A 16593-nucleotide genomic window follows, 5' to 3' on the forward strand; every position below is an offset into this window, starting at 1 on the left:
AATTACACGGATGGTGCGCTCAGATGGTTGCAAACCCACAGATCAGAATCAGGCCTGAGAATTACAGGGAAATGCTTTGCCAGGCCCTGGGTTTATATTTATATGATGCCTTAATCTCCTCTTACAACAATTTGATCTTGCAACTTCCCTGACTTCCATGCAGCTATGCCTGACCTACAGATGTCTGAGTAAGGAAAATAAGATCCATAGGAACGACGAGTAATCCCACCTTGCTTCACCCACAAAATACTAAACTAAATATGCAATATTTGCAGGGGAAGAGGTGGGAAATCTCAAGGTGCCCGGGCCAGCCACAGCTTTCCTTCCCCCCCTTACTGGCAGTGTGTGAGAAGGTCACCTCCCCCGGCTCTAAGCAAACATTCCCAATGTGTGTTACAGGTGAGGACTTCTGGCTAAGCTGTTGAACAGATTGGGTAGGAAGTCACTTGCAGGCCACCCAGTTTGAATGCTTTCTAAACTTTTGGGCAGCAAGCAACGGATCCTAATCTGCTCTCCAGAAGCAAGGGACGAGGGGTTAGAGAGCCTGGCGCAGGGGCACTGTTGGAATAATACTGTTCGGCTCCAATTGCTTCATAAATCTTTCCAAATTGCTTTTCTTGGGCAATAAGAGGATAATGAGACTGAGTTATTATTGGAGCTACTGAAGCTCTCCAAGGATGCAATTCCTGTTACAAAACAGACTGCAGGAAAAAAAAACCCAGTATAAACAGTTTAGAGAGGTTGAACGGAAAGAAAAGTTATTATAGACAGATAATGATCCAGCTTTTAAGGGCTTTATACTGCCTCCTATCAGTGCAGTATCAGAGTGCCTTCCATGTAAAAGTCAATAGCAAGTGAAGTCCCTTGAAGATTTCAGGGCACCTTTCACTTTTTAGAGTATATGCTTTCCCCGGGGTAGGGGCTTTGGTTTTGGATTTGGGGGTGGATAAGAGTAGAGGGCTAGAAGGAGAAGTCAGTGTGAATGTCATGCTTATGGTGGGGAAAGGGAACAGTGGTATTTGCAGGTGGTCCCTAATATATCAGACTAAACATTCCGTGCCATTTCCTCAGCTTATGTAAATCAGCATCATTCCACTGAAGCCAATGGAACAATACTGATTTACACCAACTGACAGTGGCGGATTTAGAGTTAGCGGAACCCTTGTGTGCAGCTTCATTCCCCCCACCCCAGGACCCAGCCAAGAACAAACAAACACACACTCTTTCTTCTTCCTCCCACCCCCGCCACCATTTTTCTTTCTTTTTTTTCCCCCTTCATCCTCCTCCTATAATTATAAGTAATGGGAAGCAAATGAAAATAAAGGGAGGCACTTTGATTGGGGCAAGGGATTAGGGTGTGGGAGGAGGTGTTGGGGGCAGGCTCGGGGAGGAAGTTTGGGTACTGGGTGCAGGCTTGGACTGGGGCAGGAGGTTGGGGTGCAGGATGGGGGCAGCACTTACTCTGGGCAGTGCAGTTCCCAAAGTGACCAGCACACACACCCCTCTGGCAGTGGCTCCTAGGCAGGGGGAACTATGGGGCAGGGGTTCTGTGCACCGCTGCCCACAGGGTCTGCCCCTGCAACTCCCATTGGCCACAGTTCCCAGCCAATGGGAGCTGCAGAGTCGGCAGTTGGGGTGAGGGCAGCGCATGGAGACATACCTCCCTCCCAGGGGCTGCAGACACATGCAGGCCATTTCCGGGAGCAAAGCGGCATGGAAGGAAGCAGAGCGGACAGGGAGCTGCCTTAGCCCTGCTGCTGGCACTTGTCTGTGCGCTCCTTGGGGGGGGAGGGGGGCAGTGGGTCTTCATGTGATGCCAGGGGCAGGGGTAGCATGCAGAGCCAGCTTGCACCTCCCCACTAGGGGGGCACAGAGACGTGCCAGCAGCCAGTCACTTCTGGGAGCAGTGTGGGGCCACCGGCCACGGCATGCAAGCAGCCTGCCTGAGTCTGCTGCACTGCTGGCTGGGACTTGGGGGCAGGTTGTCAGATATTTGTCCTGCGTTTTTTTTGGGGGGGGGTTGTTGGGGACCCCGTGCCACCGCATGGTTTGTTTAATGATAAATCCACTCCTGCCAACTGAGGATCTAGACCTATCTAGATCTTAGGGCAAATTTTGTTCTCAAAGAAGCACTTCCCATGGAAGTCAACAGAAGTCAAAGCAGAATTTTACTCCATCATCTATGATGGTTTTACATAAATATTCCTGTAATGTTTGCTACTTACCAGGACTGAATGGGCCCGATCACTGGGCTAACTCCAGTGAAGTTACGGATGTTACAGGGGGGATTAATTTGATTCTGTTAATTTAACTAAAGATTCGCTCCCCACAATACTCAACTCCTCCCTGTATTTGGGGTCAAATCATGTAATGACCAAAAACTAATTGCGAGCAAACACCAAACTGACAAGAAAGAGAGGGGGTCACATATTTGCATCTTAAAATAACAGGAGCTCGAATGAGGGCTTGCAAATACACACAGGGATACAGTATCCCAGGAGAATAGCAGGCTTCCCACTGAGAAAGGAAAGACATACAGCTCTTTTCCCCATTCTGACCACTACTGGCTGCCTTACATGTCTATCTCCAGGTATTCCTGCAAGCATGAAAAATGGATACTGTCAGTCAGAGTTAAGGGGCTATGACTTGATGTAAGAGTCCCCACCGTCCCCGCACCACAAGTATGTGACAAAGTGCAAACGCTCATGGATCCTACCCCAGCTCTGCCACCATTTTCATAACCTGAGCACCTGAGCTCAGACCTGCTCCTTAAAAAACAGGGCCAGGATCTGTTTAATAACCACAGTGAATCAGGATCTCAGTTTTATTTCTGATCCAAAAGATTCTATCATGTTAATATGGCTCACAGAAAAATAGCATCATTATTAAAACACCTATAAAAAGGCCTAAATATCTTTAATACCAAAACTACTATAAATAAGTATTATAAACAATGTGAATTACTTTCCACTATACAACCAACACCACCTTCTACCCCTAACACTGACACCCAGGCCTGCCCTAAAAACCCTCCTCCCAAGCAGAGGGAGAGATGCCAGAGATTACACAAAGTCCAGTAGGGACTTTGCTATTGATTAAAACAATGAGTCCAGTGGCGCCTTAAAGATAAACAGATTTATTTAGGCATAAGCTTTTGTCGGTTAAAAAAACCCACTTCTTCAAATGAAGGTTTTTTACCCACAAAAGCTTATGTCGAAATAAATCTGCTCCTCTTTATGGTGCCAGGGCACTTCTGGTTGTTTTTGTGGATACAAACTAACACAGCTACTCTGCTGATATTTGCTGTTGACTGGAAGGTGGAAGGCTCTTCTATACCAAGGTGATGGGCAGGAAATATATCCTTATGATTTCGAGAGAGAGAGAGAGAGAGACAGACAGACAGACAGACTTTGCAAGTCCCCATGGACACAGCATGCCAGGAGCAGCAAGGCATAGCAGCTTCCCTTGGCACGGAGAACATACCAAGGAGGGATCTCACTGCTCAGGAGCTGTGGGAGCCTAGGAAGCTCTCCAAGGGCGTTCACTGCTGCCCTGGGCTCCAATCAGACCCAGGAGGCTTGGCTGGCTGGCTTATAAATGCAAAGCAGGGAGTGTTGCAAAGTGAAAGTGCCTGTGGGCTTCTCCCTGGTGGACTTGCGGGGAGGGAGATGAGCTCCCGGGCACCCCTTCCAGGAAGGCAGGAGGGACAGGGCAGCACAGAGCCCCCCGAAGGCAAGAGCCACCCCTGGGCCCCGCAGCAGCACCTAGCGGGGAGAAGCCTTCCCCAGGGCTCGCTGCCCCACTCCTCCAAGCCGCTCACATCCTTCCTCATCCAAGACATTCTGCGGGACGGTGCTGACCGCGGAGCTGCGGGGAAAGGGAGGAAGAGCCGGGGATACTGCGATGCCTCTAGCCCGGAGCCTGCGCTGGACGGTGCAAGCTCCGCTCCCCGGGAGTCAACTGGGAAACCCCTCCCTAAAGGGGTCCCCCCGCCGCCCCCGGAGCAGCCCGGAGAGCCAGCCGCAGGTAAGCAGCTGCTCAGCCCCCGTCCCCACGCGCGCCTGTCTCTGCAAGACTTTCCCCACGCACGTGGCGCCCCGCTTGCACTGCTATAAATCACGGGTCCCCCTCCCAGTCAGCAGAGACCCTGCAGCCTCAAGCAGGAGCAGCTCCTCTGCCTTTGAGCGCTCAACTGAAACCCAAGCGCTCTGTTCCTAGGATACCGGGGTGGGGGGCACCTCCAAATCAGGCGGAAGTGGCGGATAAGTGAGGTCTCTGCAAGCGAAAAGCAATAGAAATAGCCACTGTCTGCACAGACTTATTTCCTCCCCCCGTCCCGGGTCGCGGAGCTCAGGTCCTATTTAGGCACTGCATGAAGTAGAGGTTGCAAATTTGCTCCTGAGCACTTTCTGAAAGGCATATGACCCCGCATGAGTCCGTAGGAGAGCCCAGAAAGACCCCCCTCTAATCAGGCAACCAGAAACAAGATTCTCCCCCCCCCCACCTTAGTGCCACAGCTGCATGTTTAAAGAGCTCCTGGAAGCCCCCTTTCTTTTTACTCTGGCCTGGTAAATTTGCTGCATTCACTATGACTGATTACTTTAATCTAACACAAGGTTTTAAAATCCCATTTGTTGAGTAGAAGCTCTTTGTGACAGGGACTGGCTTTTGGTTCTGTGTCTGTCCAGCACCTACCACAAGGGGGTCCTGGCCCATGGTTGAGCTCCACAGAATTAAATATATATATATGCTTTAAAGGGCATCTTATTGTTAATGCACCTGCTGCTGAGTCATTTTTAAGGTGGTGAGTTTCTGGGACCTGTGTATTTCTAGGCTGGGGCAGCAAAATACAATATGTTGCAAATCACTTGGGGCTTCCTCTAAAGAATGGTGACATTTAAATATCAACACGTTTCTCTATCATGCACCTGCATGATTGTGGGAGGGGGTAAGAAAGAGAAGCTGCTACAAATTTTTGAAAATTGTTGGTGTTGAGGAAGCAGTGGAAACCACTGCACGCTCCAGGGAATGCTCAAGTCTCTCTCCATCGTGTTTTTTATATACAAGAAGGGGGATCAAACACATGTAAGCTCTTTGGGGGAAGGGATTGATCTATTTTATGTCTGTACAGCACCTACCACAGCCCGGTCCCAATCTTGATTGGGATGGTCAGGAACTACTATAATATTAATAAAAGACTTTAATCAATCATTTTTATGTTACAAGGGATCTTTCCAGGTGAAATTGACCCTGACGTTCAAAGAAGTTTTCCCAAATCAAAGATCAAGAGAAATGTTTCACTGAATTTTTTTTTCCAAGTGGGGGGAAGTGGGGGTGAGATTCCTTTGGAAATTTACTTTAAAAAAATCCCTTAAATTGGGCCAGTTCCTCAGCTGGTGTAAAACTGCACAACTCCACTGACTTCTGGTACAAATCAGTTTAGCTCTGCTGATGAGGAATGGCCTATTGTTTCCGTCCCAAACATTTCAACATGGGAAACTGGCCTATTTCCATTGTCCATGCTGAATGAAATAATAATAAAAGCAACAAACTGCATAAGGAGTGACAAGTTCATTTGTTTTTAAGGTTCTTTCGGTTTTAGTAATTGTAGGGGTCGTTTAGCACCACAAAAGGAGGACATTGTTGTTCTTATTTTTAACCCGACGCTGTCTCTTTAAGAAATCTTTCAGACTGGGGTTTTTAGTTATGGAGAGCTTGATCCTGAAAACTGCAGAGCACTCCCAGCTCCCACTGTCTTCGATCAGATCTGTGGGTGCTCAGCACCTGTCTGGATCATCAGAGCTGAAGTGACAGAATGATTCTTCTGGAAATAAGATGAAGGCGATATGTCTGGTTGCTACCTCTGAGCTGTGATGGCCATCAACAATGCCCTAATTCCTTCACTCTGCTCTCCTGTCACATTAAAACCAGCATGTACTAGTGTGTCTTTCACGTGGCAGATATCCTCTTTATCTTGCTAAACTTGCTCAGCAATGCCACAGCAGAAAAGAGCAGCATCAAGGAGACACTTCTGATCTCTTTACCTTGGATATATCATAAGTTCAGCCTTCTAGCAGTAAAACTTCCACCTGATTGGTAACTTGTGTAGGGATCCAGATCCTGTTCCCATTGACATGAACTGGAAGCTTTGCCATTCACAGGGATGGGGTAGGACTGAGTCAAGAGCCCAAATTCTCAGACTTGGGTGCCTTAGGCGCTAAGGGACTGATCCTGCTGCCAAGTAAAGCAGTGGAAAGTAGCAGTACCTCTATGGAAGGAAGTTGAATGTGGGTGGGAAGAGAACTGGGCCCCTAATTTTATACTGATCCACTTGAATAAGGTTTTTTTTAAAGGCTATATCCATCTATCTCATGGCCTGATTTCAATGACAGTAGCAGGTGCTCAGCACCTCTGAAAATCAGACCCACTTTTATGGGTGCCCTGACATACACCTGGGCATCCATCTTTGAAAATGTTGGCCAATGATTACAAATTACTAGGACTGCCATCCCCAAGCATTCAAAACTCAGGAGATGTGCCTTAAAAACAAACCAAACCCTATATTAGGAGGATGGTGGGGTCTTGTTTTGTTTTTTAATTTGCTATATAGTTGCCATCTGAGCCTTTGGGGCGCACTGACTTCGCATTTCCAAACTTTTCTCTGCAACATGAGGGTAGAAACTGACTTCCATAAAGTGAAAGCTGAGATTCTCACATAAATCACAGGACTCCAGAATCTAGGGCTTTAAGAAAAACGCCAACTATTGTAAGACTCACAATAAAATCCCAAAAGTTAGTAGCACTTTATTTATATTACAGTAATGCCTAGGAGCCCCAGTCAGGACCCCATAATGGTGACACTTGTTGTGAGTACAGAAGAAAAAGGCATTTTCACAACAGAGGAACATATTTTTAAGAGTATTTGGGTTCCTAACTTCCACTTAAATCAATGGGAGTGAAGTGCCCAAATACCTTTAAAAATCTGGCTGAGCGTGAACACTATCAAAATTCAGGGGCAGGGGAGAATTATATACAAAAGCTTTTTGAATTTTTAAGCTCACGTGAACATGTAAAAATGTCTCCAGGATGACAATGGAATTGTGTGCTCTCAGCAAGGCAAACGCCTGAGAACAAGCTGTTCTGTTTCCTTTCTGGTGTCTAACTCCCCTCTTCCTTCCCCTAGAGGCATATACGGAGACCAACCTATCAGACTGTGAAAACCCTCTGAAATCCTCACCAAGCAACCAAAGGACCCCGAAGCAGCAAAAGCGCTCACGGGCAGCCTTCTCCCATACTCAGGTCATCGAGTTAGAAAGGAAGTTCAGTCATCAGAAGTATCTGTCTGCCCCGGAGCGAGCCTACCTGGCGAAGAACCTGAAGCTCACTGAAACCCAGGTGAAAATCTGGTTCCAGAACAGAAGGTACAAAACCAAAAGGAAGCAACTAGCCTCAGAACTCAGTGGACTTGATAAGAACTCAGTTTTCCCAGTCCTTAAAGAAGATGATGTCTCCCGGGCCTCTCTGATATCTGTGTGTAACAGCTACCAATACTATCCATACCTGTACTACTTGAATGGCTGGAGTCCCTCTTTGTGGTAACTACAGCTAAAGACTTCAGCTTTTCCAAAGAGAAGCTCTTTTTATTTTTACTGTTTTGCTTTTTCTAATAATGGGTGGGGGTTGGGGGGGGAGCACTTCTGACCATATTTTCAGTGGTGCCGACCACCCTGCATGTCCTTTTCCCTTCCAGGGGACTTGCAAGGTTCTTGACACTGCTACAAGTCTAGGATAACATTTTCCAAAGCACCTAATATTAAATGCCATGCTCTTTTTGTATAGCACTTTCCACTGGTAGATCTTAAAGTGCTTTAGAAAAGATTACAATCTCCATTCTGCCGATGGAGAAACTGAGGTACGGAGCAATGAAGTGACTTGTCCAAGGCCACCCAGCGGCAGAGCCAGGAACAGAACCCAGGTCCCTGAGTTACAGTCCAGTGCTCTATCCGCTATAGTGGATGCCTCTTTCTCACTGAAAGTCAATGTGACTTAGGGCTTGGCTACAATCGAAACTCCAAAGCACTGCCGTGGGAGCGCTCCCGCGGCAGCGCTTTGAAGTGAGTACGGTCGCGGTGCCAGCTCTCTCCCAGCGCTGCAGCTACTCCATCTCCCCGAGGGAATTAGCTTACAGCGCTGGGAGCCACGCTCCCAGCGTTGGGGCACTGTTTACACTGGCGCTTTGGAGCGCTGTAACTTGCTGTGCTCAGGGGGGTCTTTTTTCGCACCCTTGAGTGAGAAAGTTGCAGCACGGTAGAGCGCCAGTCTAGCCAAGGCTTTAGATACCCATGTGTTTAAGTCTCTTTTCAAAGTGGGATTTTGGTGCTTCGGAAAAAACTTTAGCCCTACGCATGATCAGTGTGTAAAAACGTAGTAATGATGATGGTTTTGCACAGCAATTATCTCAGCGTGTTCATCTAGGCCACTAACTCTGTGACACTGCACAGTAGATTTAGTATTTAAATACCTGGTCTTCTCAAACAGAACATAGGTGGGGCACTGAATGGAAAAAACATGGAGTCTGCATTTTTTTTTAATTAAATGGAAACTAAGAGCTATGTGGTCCTAGGGTGAAAAGAAAGATATATTAGAATGTCAGCCAACATGACAAACCCCATTTAAAGCTGATCTTTACGGCTAGAATTAGAACTGCATAACTATGTGTCATAGCAGCTATGCTGTTCATTAAAAGAGAGTCTCCTTTAGCTTATGTGGTAAAGACCTTTGGTCTGAAGTAGAAAGTGTGCAGTTCTCTCTTTGCTGTGTCATGAAGTGATGTGTAGCCATGATGCGCTGCATAATAACAAACATGAAATACTAGGCAACAACAGAGTTGTTACCATATGCAATAAATACTATGGGCAGGATCCTCGGTGGGTAAAAAAATCAATTATCTGATTCTGAAGGAACCGTGCCAATTTACAGCTAGTCAGGTTCTACAGCCCACACACCAATGCATACCACCACTAACTTAGCAGCACATAACAAACCAGAAGATAGCAAGAAAGTAAGTATCACAACAGATCTGTTTTGCATAGCACTGCATTGATGCTGTTTGAATATTAACATATAGGCTATTTAATAGAATAATTTTAAGTTTCCAGCCTTCCTAACAGTTTAAAGAGAAGCAATTTTGTTTGTAAAATTAGATGAGACAAAGCAGCCTAGTGCTTTAGAAGAGGCTCACTGGCTCAGTATTGCTGTAAAATGTTCTTATGATCACAGAGTTAAATGATCTTATTGTTGTTAATCACACTCACCATTTGAACAGACTAACAGAGGTGATTCCTGCTTCCATTTGATACATACTGTACTAGCTTGATGCTGTAGAGCACCTTCTGATCCTATCTTCTATAGTGGGAAGTGAGAAAATTCAGTACTTTGCAGTATACAAGGGAAACATGGGATAAAGCTTTTATGCCTGGTGGTTAGTGAATAGCAATATTTTCACCTCAGTCTGTTCAAAGTAGCAGTGATGGTTTTTAGGAGCAAAGGAAATGCCTGCCTGTACATAAGGTTTGAGGCAACATCTACTGTGGAGAAAAGAAATGTTTTAAAATAGAAATGAAATAAAAATTGAGGGGGAGAAATTATGTTAGATCATTTATCATTTCAGTGGACCAATTTCTCAGCTAGTACAAATCACCATAGTTCTATTGATGTTATTAGAACTATGGCAATTTATGCCCTCTGAGCATATGTGGGTTTTTTTTTAATCTATCCAGTTCTTTATAATGATGCCCCTCATTGCAGTATCTGAGCACCTCCTAAAGAGAATTAAACCCCCCACAAACCACAAAAAGCCAAAGGCCTAATTTCCCTCCCTTCTCCTCAAGGCAGTTGGGGCTGCATATCGTTGGAGTGATTGCTACCGGACTGGGAACTGTAAAAATTTCTTTTCAGAGACAAAGGATGCGGGGAAATGAAGTAATATACCAGCTTCTATTGGGGAAAGAGATAAGCTTTCAAGATTACACAGAGCTCATCTTCAGGTTTGGGGAATTTTTAGAAACCTTATTTTTCATGAAAATATCTTTGAAAATTGATCTTTGTCTCCCTCCTCCCCCCAGCACAATAGATCTGCAATCGGCACACTCACAAGTATCCTTACTCAAGCCAGGAGACCTGCAGAAGGCCAAGAGACTCCTATTGTGAGCCAGGATTACTTACGGGAGGAATAGTTTACAGGATCAAACCCATTAAGGTGAACAATTCACCAATGCCACAAATTTATGGTCACTGCCACTGTGTAAATTATTGGAAATACATGAAAGGATAACTGCCTGTTTTCTAACTAGTCGGAATGTAACTTCTAGTATCTCCAGATAACGTTTTTCTTCCAGCTTGTTCTTTATTTAGAACCTATTCATTCTGAAAGGATTCAGTCTTTTCTCTCAGTCAGCATTAAGAGTAGAAGGTCATCTCTGCTCTGTTACAATATGTTTCAAACTCAAGCACGCTGCTTATCCACTTTCCAAAAGAAGTGATCGTACAGTACTTTGAACAAAAGATTCCTTAAGGCCCTATCCTGGGGCCCTGACTCACTTGAGGAGCCCCACTAACATCAATGGGATAGGATTACTCAAAGGAGAAATAGCTGCGGGAGCAAGCACCGAATACAGAAATCCACAGGCACGTTTGGGCCCAAGTGGGCATGACTTGCACCTTGTGCCATCATTGACACCAGTGCAAAATGGGTGCAAAACATTTACCATGCTGATCTGGTAGCTTTACATACCTATTTTTCACTGATGCAAAGCTCCTCATTCTCTGTTGCCCTGCACCTTGTGTGGTCATTTAAATCAGTGAAAGTGGGTGTAAAATGTTGCCTAATTAGAATGATACGGTCAGATTCTTATCTCACTTATATTGGTCTAACTCCACTCATCTCCATGAACTTACTTCTTAGTCACACCAGTGTAAATGTAGTAGTGTCACCTACCTGCTCTGGCTTCAAGCTCTCTGCTGCCTCAGTTTCCCTTCCCTTCAGTTTTGATTTCCTGACCTCCTCAGGAAGGACTCACTGCCACACTCAAGTCTCTCCCCTGCAGGTAAAATATAGGCAAAATATCAAAACCAAAAGCAGTTCCTCTGCCCATCCTGTGCTGTAACTCCCATAGACTTTCCCCTTGCCTCTCTGGGGGGAAAGGAGGACTCACCCTTCCCTTCAGGGCCCACAACAGCTCTCCTCAGCAGTTTTCTCAGCCTTTTCATAAGGATCACCTTCCCCCTTCCCAGCTGGGTCTGATAACTGAACAGGGCTGGCCAGCCCCAGACACCCTGGCCCTTAAAGGGGATAAAGTATAAGACTATGCACCATAGAGAGTGGCTCACCCATTTTGCCCAGGTGTAAATCATAGGGCAGTGGGGAATTGGGCCCCATCTGTAGGGCAACAATGGATTTTATCCACTGTTCTTTAGTCGTCATGGTAACTGAACATCCACTTGGATATTTCACGTATCCCAGCTCTTCAATTGTAACCTATAACAAAACTTTCTCTGAACTGCCCACTCTTTTTATTTTTATGAAATCAGTCCAGTGCAAACAGTTGTTATTTTTGTATATATATTTTGATACTATTTTTCCAATGTGTGTGCATTGTACTTTGGAATAAAAACTTAAAGGCCTGTATTAGAAATGGGCCTCTGTGGGGTTTCTGGTTTGGGGGGTTGTTTTTTAAAATCTCCTTTGTGTGTGTTTCAGGTTCATGTATTTGGGGTCAGAATCTGGCTACAGCCAGGCAAACGCACCAGGCCAGGGCATGTGTGCAAACTTGGGATCCCTTACTCCCTCTCCTAGTGCACTATTACAGGGAGTAGCAATGGGGCTCGCTCACATGCCATGAACGCAAGGGAGGAAGGCAACTGGCCAGCATGACTCAACACTCTGAAACAGGAGTGGATCTAGTGGGTTAAGGGTCATGGCTGGGGGCCAGCCCCTGATGCACAACTAATAGCGTTTAAAGGCTCCACAGTCTATCCTCAGAGCCCAGTGGGATTTGGATCAGGCTGCAAGGGAGCTCATGCTGCATCTTAAGATGCCACAGATGCACAGCTCCACCTAAGCATCCTTCACTCTGCCTTTCATAGGTATAATACCTTCACTCGCATGGTGCGTCTGTGTCCTATTTCCAGAAACATGACTCCAGCTCGCAAAGCCATAATTTAGCCCTTATTCCTCCAGTACCTTACTCCTATGAGTAGTAATTACATATGTGAGAAGTCCCACTGAAGGCAACAGGGCTGCCTCCAGAACTATAATTACTCGCATGTGTCACTAGTGCAGGATCAGGCCGAATGTGAGCGGCACACAATCAATGGTCAGGAGCAGCTGGTGCAGCAGTTTTGCAGGTATCAGATCACCCTCCATCACTGTTAAGAGTAGGCTAACACTGAATGCTACCAACATTTCTTACCACCCTACTGTTAAAAGGGCACCCGGTCCAATCCAGCCAGGAATGGCACATCCTGACATGTGCTGAGCAGCCTCAATTCTCATTTACTCAGGAGCCACCACACCTTGCAGGAAGGAGAACAATCCCGCCCGCACATTTAGTTACTACTCCAGACTTACATGAAAGCTAATGTCGTTCACTTGTTAGCAGCAAATGGATGCCTCTCTAGCAACCAACAGTTTATACAGTAAGGGGCTTATTCGAGCTAAAACTTATTATGGTTTCACATTTTTCCATAATCTCATCATTTGAGTATATGCAGAGATATACTCTAAATATTTTCGATTTGGCTTAACCCTTTACTCCCAACCCACTCATCCTGCTTCCCAGACAGGAGACACAGCTCTTTATTTTTACACTTGTTGGCCCCCATCTGACAAACACTTATGGACGTGTTCACCTTTGTGCAGGAGAGTAGTTGCATGAACTCAAAGGGCCCACTTAAATGTTTAAAAGTTAAAGCATGTGCGTCTTTGAAGGTTTGGGCCTTTGGATGAAATTCATCTGACTAGGGGGTCATAGCCATGGCTACTCACCACTGATGTCCCGCATAGGCCTTACTTTGAAGGCTTAAGAGAGGCTTTGTGCTGGCTCTCTGTACAGGGGTGAATTTCACCCTTGAAGCTCAGAAATAAGTCCTGTGCTTTTCAGCTTTTTTAGTCAGGTATTTTGCATGCGCCAATCAGCAGTGCTTTCATCAAAACAGAAAAAAAAATAAAAAAAAAAATAGCAAAAGCACACAGGAACCTCTATCATAAATTCCACAGCTAGGCAGTAAGTGTTTCTTTCAGATGAGTCACTTTCTCCATCCATCTTCCACTACTTCCAAGCTGACAAGAAAGCAAAAACGGGTCACTTTCATGCATTAAAGTCAATGGAGTAATTGGACATCCAATGTGAATTTGGGACAATTTGTTTCAACATTTGGATTTTTTTTTAAAAAAAAAGAAAAATCTGTTCACACCACATGGTAGTGTTTCTCCATGGACCTGCACTTCATATCCTAATTTACACCAGTGCAAAGTACGTATAAACTGCTACCATTCTGATTTTGCAGTGCAAGTGTAAACAGCAGCAAAAGGTGCCAGACAGCAAAGAATCAGGCTTATGGGATTTGGCTCTGAGCAGATGTCAATTTTACACTGGTGTAACTCAACTGATTTCTTTGGAACACAGTCCTGATTTACACCAGCATAAGCAAGAGCAGAAGCGTCTCTAGAATAACTTGTCGGAGTTTGTGCAGACAAAGCTGAACTGAGGTATGAATCTTCCCTCAAAATGTTATTTTTTTAATTCATTATTTCTTATTGTTTATTTGTTAACTTAGTGGATTTAAATCTCTGTAAGGAAAGATAACCATAAAGCCAGGAGGGAAGCACACACACCTGCTCCTTAGAAGCCATCCATGGCCCTGCTAGGTTATCTGGGGGGTACTTTTTCAAAGCAGCAAAGAGTCCTGTGCATGCATCCGACGAAGTGGGTATTCACCCACGAAGTTCATGCTCTAATACATCTGTTAGTCTATAAGGTGCCACAGGATTCTTTGCTGCTTTTACAGATCCAGACTAACACAGCTACCCCTCTGATACTTTTCAAAGCAGTGATTTTAATTGGTTGTGAAAGGCGCACAAAGTATAGCCTTGGAGACTGAAATCCTGTATCCATGGAACAGGTACAATGGGGCAAATTCTGCTCTCAATAGCATTGGGATAAGTTGAGAGACTATTGTCCTTGGCTTCAATGGATTTATGGAGGGGTGCAACTGAAGATATAATTTGACCTTATAGGGCCCCCTAAAAAAAATCTTTAAATTACTTTATGATCAGGTGTTATGCACCCAGTTTAAGTATCCTCTTCAGGACAGAAGACAACATAAGGGAACCTTTTGAAACCAACAGTTTCACATGGGACAAATTTAGCCCTCATACCCTGATGCTTCTGCATATAGTGAGGGATGAGAGAATGGTCTAGAATCCAAGGCCCACACCTAAGCTTTGTTGAGACGTCCCTCTGTGGCTACTTGTGGCGGTGGTTTTTCTGACCAAGTAATAGAACTGGACTGAAATCACCATCCTCATTTTCACCTAAGCTATCAAACCAGCCATCAAGATGGCAGAATTTGATCAAGGGGGACCACCCTCTAAGGCTGAGAGGGCTGCTTTTTCTCAATGCTCATTTCAGTCTTCAGCCCCAGTGCTGAAAGCACTAAAGAGACCAGGCACCACTGCAATGTTGATCTTGCAATTGAACAGATGGAGACCACAATTCATTTCACACAAGCTACCACTTGACACCAGCTGGTAACAACTTCTGGTCTCCATTGCCCAGGGATGCATTAGAACCAGTGGCCTAGAGGTGAAAGGCTTCTCAGCCTATTATTAATCCCTTACACAAGATCCATCCTATTTGCCACTCTTGTCTGAGAAGTTGCTTTTGCAAACCTCAAATCCACCACATGTATTAGATGGACTTGCTTTGCGTATGTGCAGTTGACAAGAGAGGTGGGGCTATCTAGTGATTTGAGCATAAGATTAGGGGTCCAGGAGCTAGATTTTTAAAGGTATTTAGGCACCTAATGATCAGGGGTGGCTCTAGGTATTTTGCTGCCCCAAGCATGGCAGGCAGGCTGCCTTCGGCGGCTTGCCTGCGGGAGGTCCCCGGTCCTGCGGATTCAGCCGCACACCTGCGGGAGGTCCCCGGAAGCCATGGGACCAGCGGACCCTCTATAGGCATGCCGCCGAAGGCAACCTGCCTTCTGCCCTGGCGGCGACTGGCAGAGCGCCCCTCGTGGCTTGCCGCCCCAGGTACGCGCTTCGCATGCTGGTGCCAGGAGCCGCCCCTGCTAATGATGCAGACAGATGCTAAGTGGGCGTAGGCACTTTCCTAAGTTTCACTAGATGTCTATCTGCATTGGTAGACATCTAAGTACCTTTAAAAATACCTGGATCTATTCCTTGCTTTGCCAATGACTCACTCGGTGGCCTTGCCTCCCTATGCCTCAATTTTCTCATCTGTAAAATGGTCACACAAAAGCTTTGGGATTCTGAGATAAAAGGATTGTGCTTGTCAAGTAGTATAAGTATTACCTATCCTGGGTGTTGGATTTTTGCAAGCATTCCAAGGAGCAAGTATGCACACACACCTGGCAGCAGTACTTTCTCCAAAAGCTGATTCTGGGAACCGAGGTAACATCTCACCACTGTGATCACGTTCACATCCAGAGAGGCAACTTGCAGTACTAATATCCCAATTTGATTAGGCAGGGAACCCACAGATTATTTTGCAACTCCTGCCATTAAGAGTTTGTTGGCAGACTCCTGCCTAGACAACGAATGTTAGAGTTCTTTATAATTTTTCCTCCTCTGCAACTCTTTTCTCTTGAATCCCCCACGTGCTTTTCTACAGGGGACAGTAAGGCTGCCGGTTGATACTTTAACACAAAGCACAAGGACACACAGAAAAAAGGGCTGTAATGTTTTAATATCCACATAATCCAGTGTTAAAGCATTAATGACAACAGTAGGAATGACAAAGCAAACTCTTGCTGTGATAAATTTCCTCTTGATTAATACATAAAAGAAAATCCCACCCAGACTTGGAGACATGGACTTTTAATTAGCCTTAACACTGCAGAACTCCTATTTGTGGCACTACCAGAAACAGAAGACATCATTTAACATCTGTCAATTAGAGTCAGGCTCCACTGCCAACATATCTATCAGGATTAAATAGTGTCTAATGCTGACATAATATTTACACTTGTTTCTGCCAAACCATTTAACACGGTGAAAAAAGGGCTGTCATTGGATAACATAACTGTTGACTAACATTTGCATTCAATAAACCACACACTTGGCAAGCACCCCCTTGAAGGGAGCCAAGAAAAAATTCTCTTTGACCTAAATCAACATTTGCAAACCAGACTGATGGGAACCAGTTTACTCAGTTGGGCTAACAGTTGAGGGGGCATAAAGAGTACAGAGACATAATAGAGCCGATCAGTCCTTCATCTAAAGCAATATCCTGGCTCTGAAAGTGACCACTACCGCCTCAGGAAAGTGCAAGAAACCCTGTAATGGGGAAT

At 45.4% G+C, this 16593-nt stretch overlaps 1 protein-coding gene and 1 long non-coding RNA gene across 2 annotated transcripts in view; one reads left to right on the forward strand and one right to left on the reverse strand.

The window, feature by feature from the left end:
* The window catches only part of LOC115646334, a 65257-nt gene extending 53567 nt beyond the window's left edge, over positions 1–11690 (reverse strand). The window contains exon 1 of the long non-coding RNA XR_003998994.1: positions 10997–11690. This is a non-coding gene — a long non-coding RNA (uncharacterized LOC115646334). The remainder of the gene's footprint in view (positions 1–10996) is intronic.
* Positions 3654–7714, forward strand: NKX3-1 (NK3 homeobox 1). Its single transcript, XM_030552038.1, has 2 exons — positions 3654–4026; positions 7184–7714. The coding sequence occupies exons 1-2, from the start codon at positions 3669–3671 to the stop codon at positions 7597–7599; spliced, it is 774 nt and encodes a 257-aa protein (XP_030407898.1). The 5' UTR covers positions 3654–3668; the 3' UTR covers positions 7600–7714.
* Positions 11691–16593: the final 4903 nt, after the last annotated feature.

This window comes from Gopherus evgoodei, chromosome 2 (assembly GCF_007399415.2).
Source record: "Gopherus evgoodei ecotype Sinaloan lineage chromosome 2, rGopEvg1_v1.p, whole genome shotgun sequence".
Lineage (NCBI taxonomy): Eukaryota > Metazoa > Chordata > Testudines > Testudinidae > Gopherus > Gopherus evgoodei.

Bases quoted from the DNA above. Each gene is read 5' to 3' on its own strand.
- NKX3-1 (XM_030552038.1), top strand. From the start codon at position 3,669: ATGAGCTCCCGGGCACCCCTTCCAGGAAGGCAGGAGGGACAGGGCAGC. The intron at 4,027-7,183 runs GTAAGCAGCTGC...TCCTTCCCCTAG, and splicing joins GCCCGGAGAGCCAGCCGCAG to AGGCATATACGGAGACCAAC.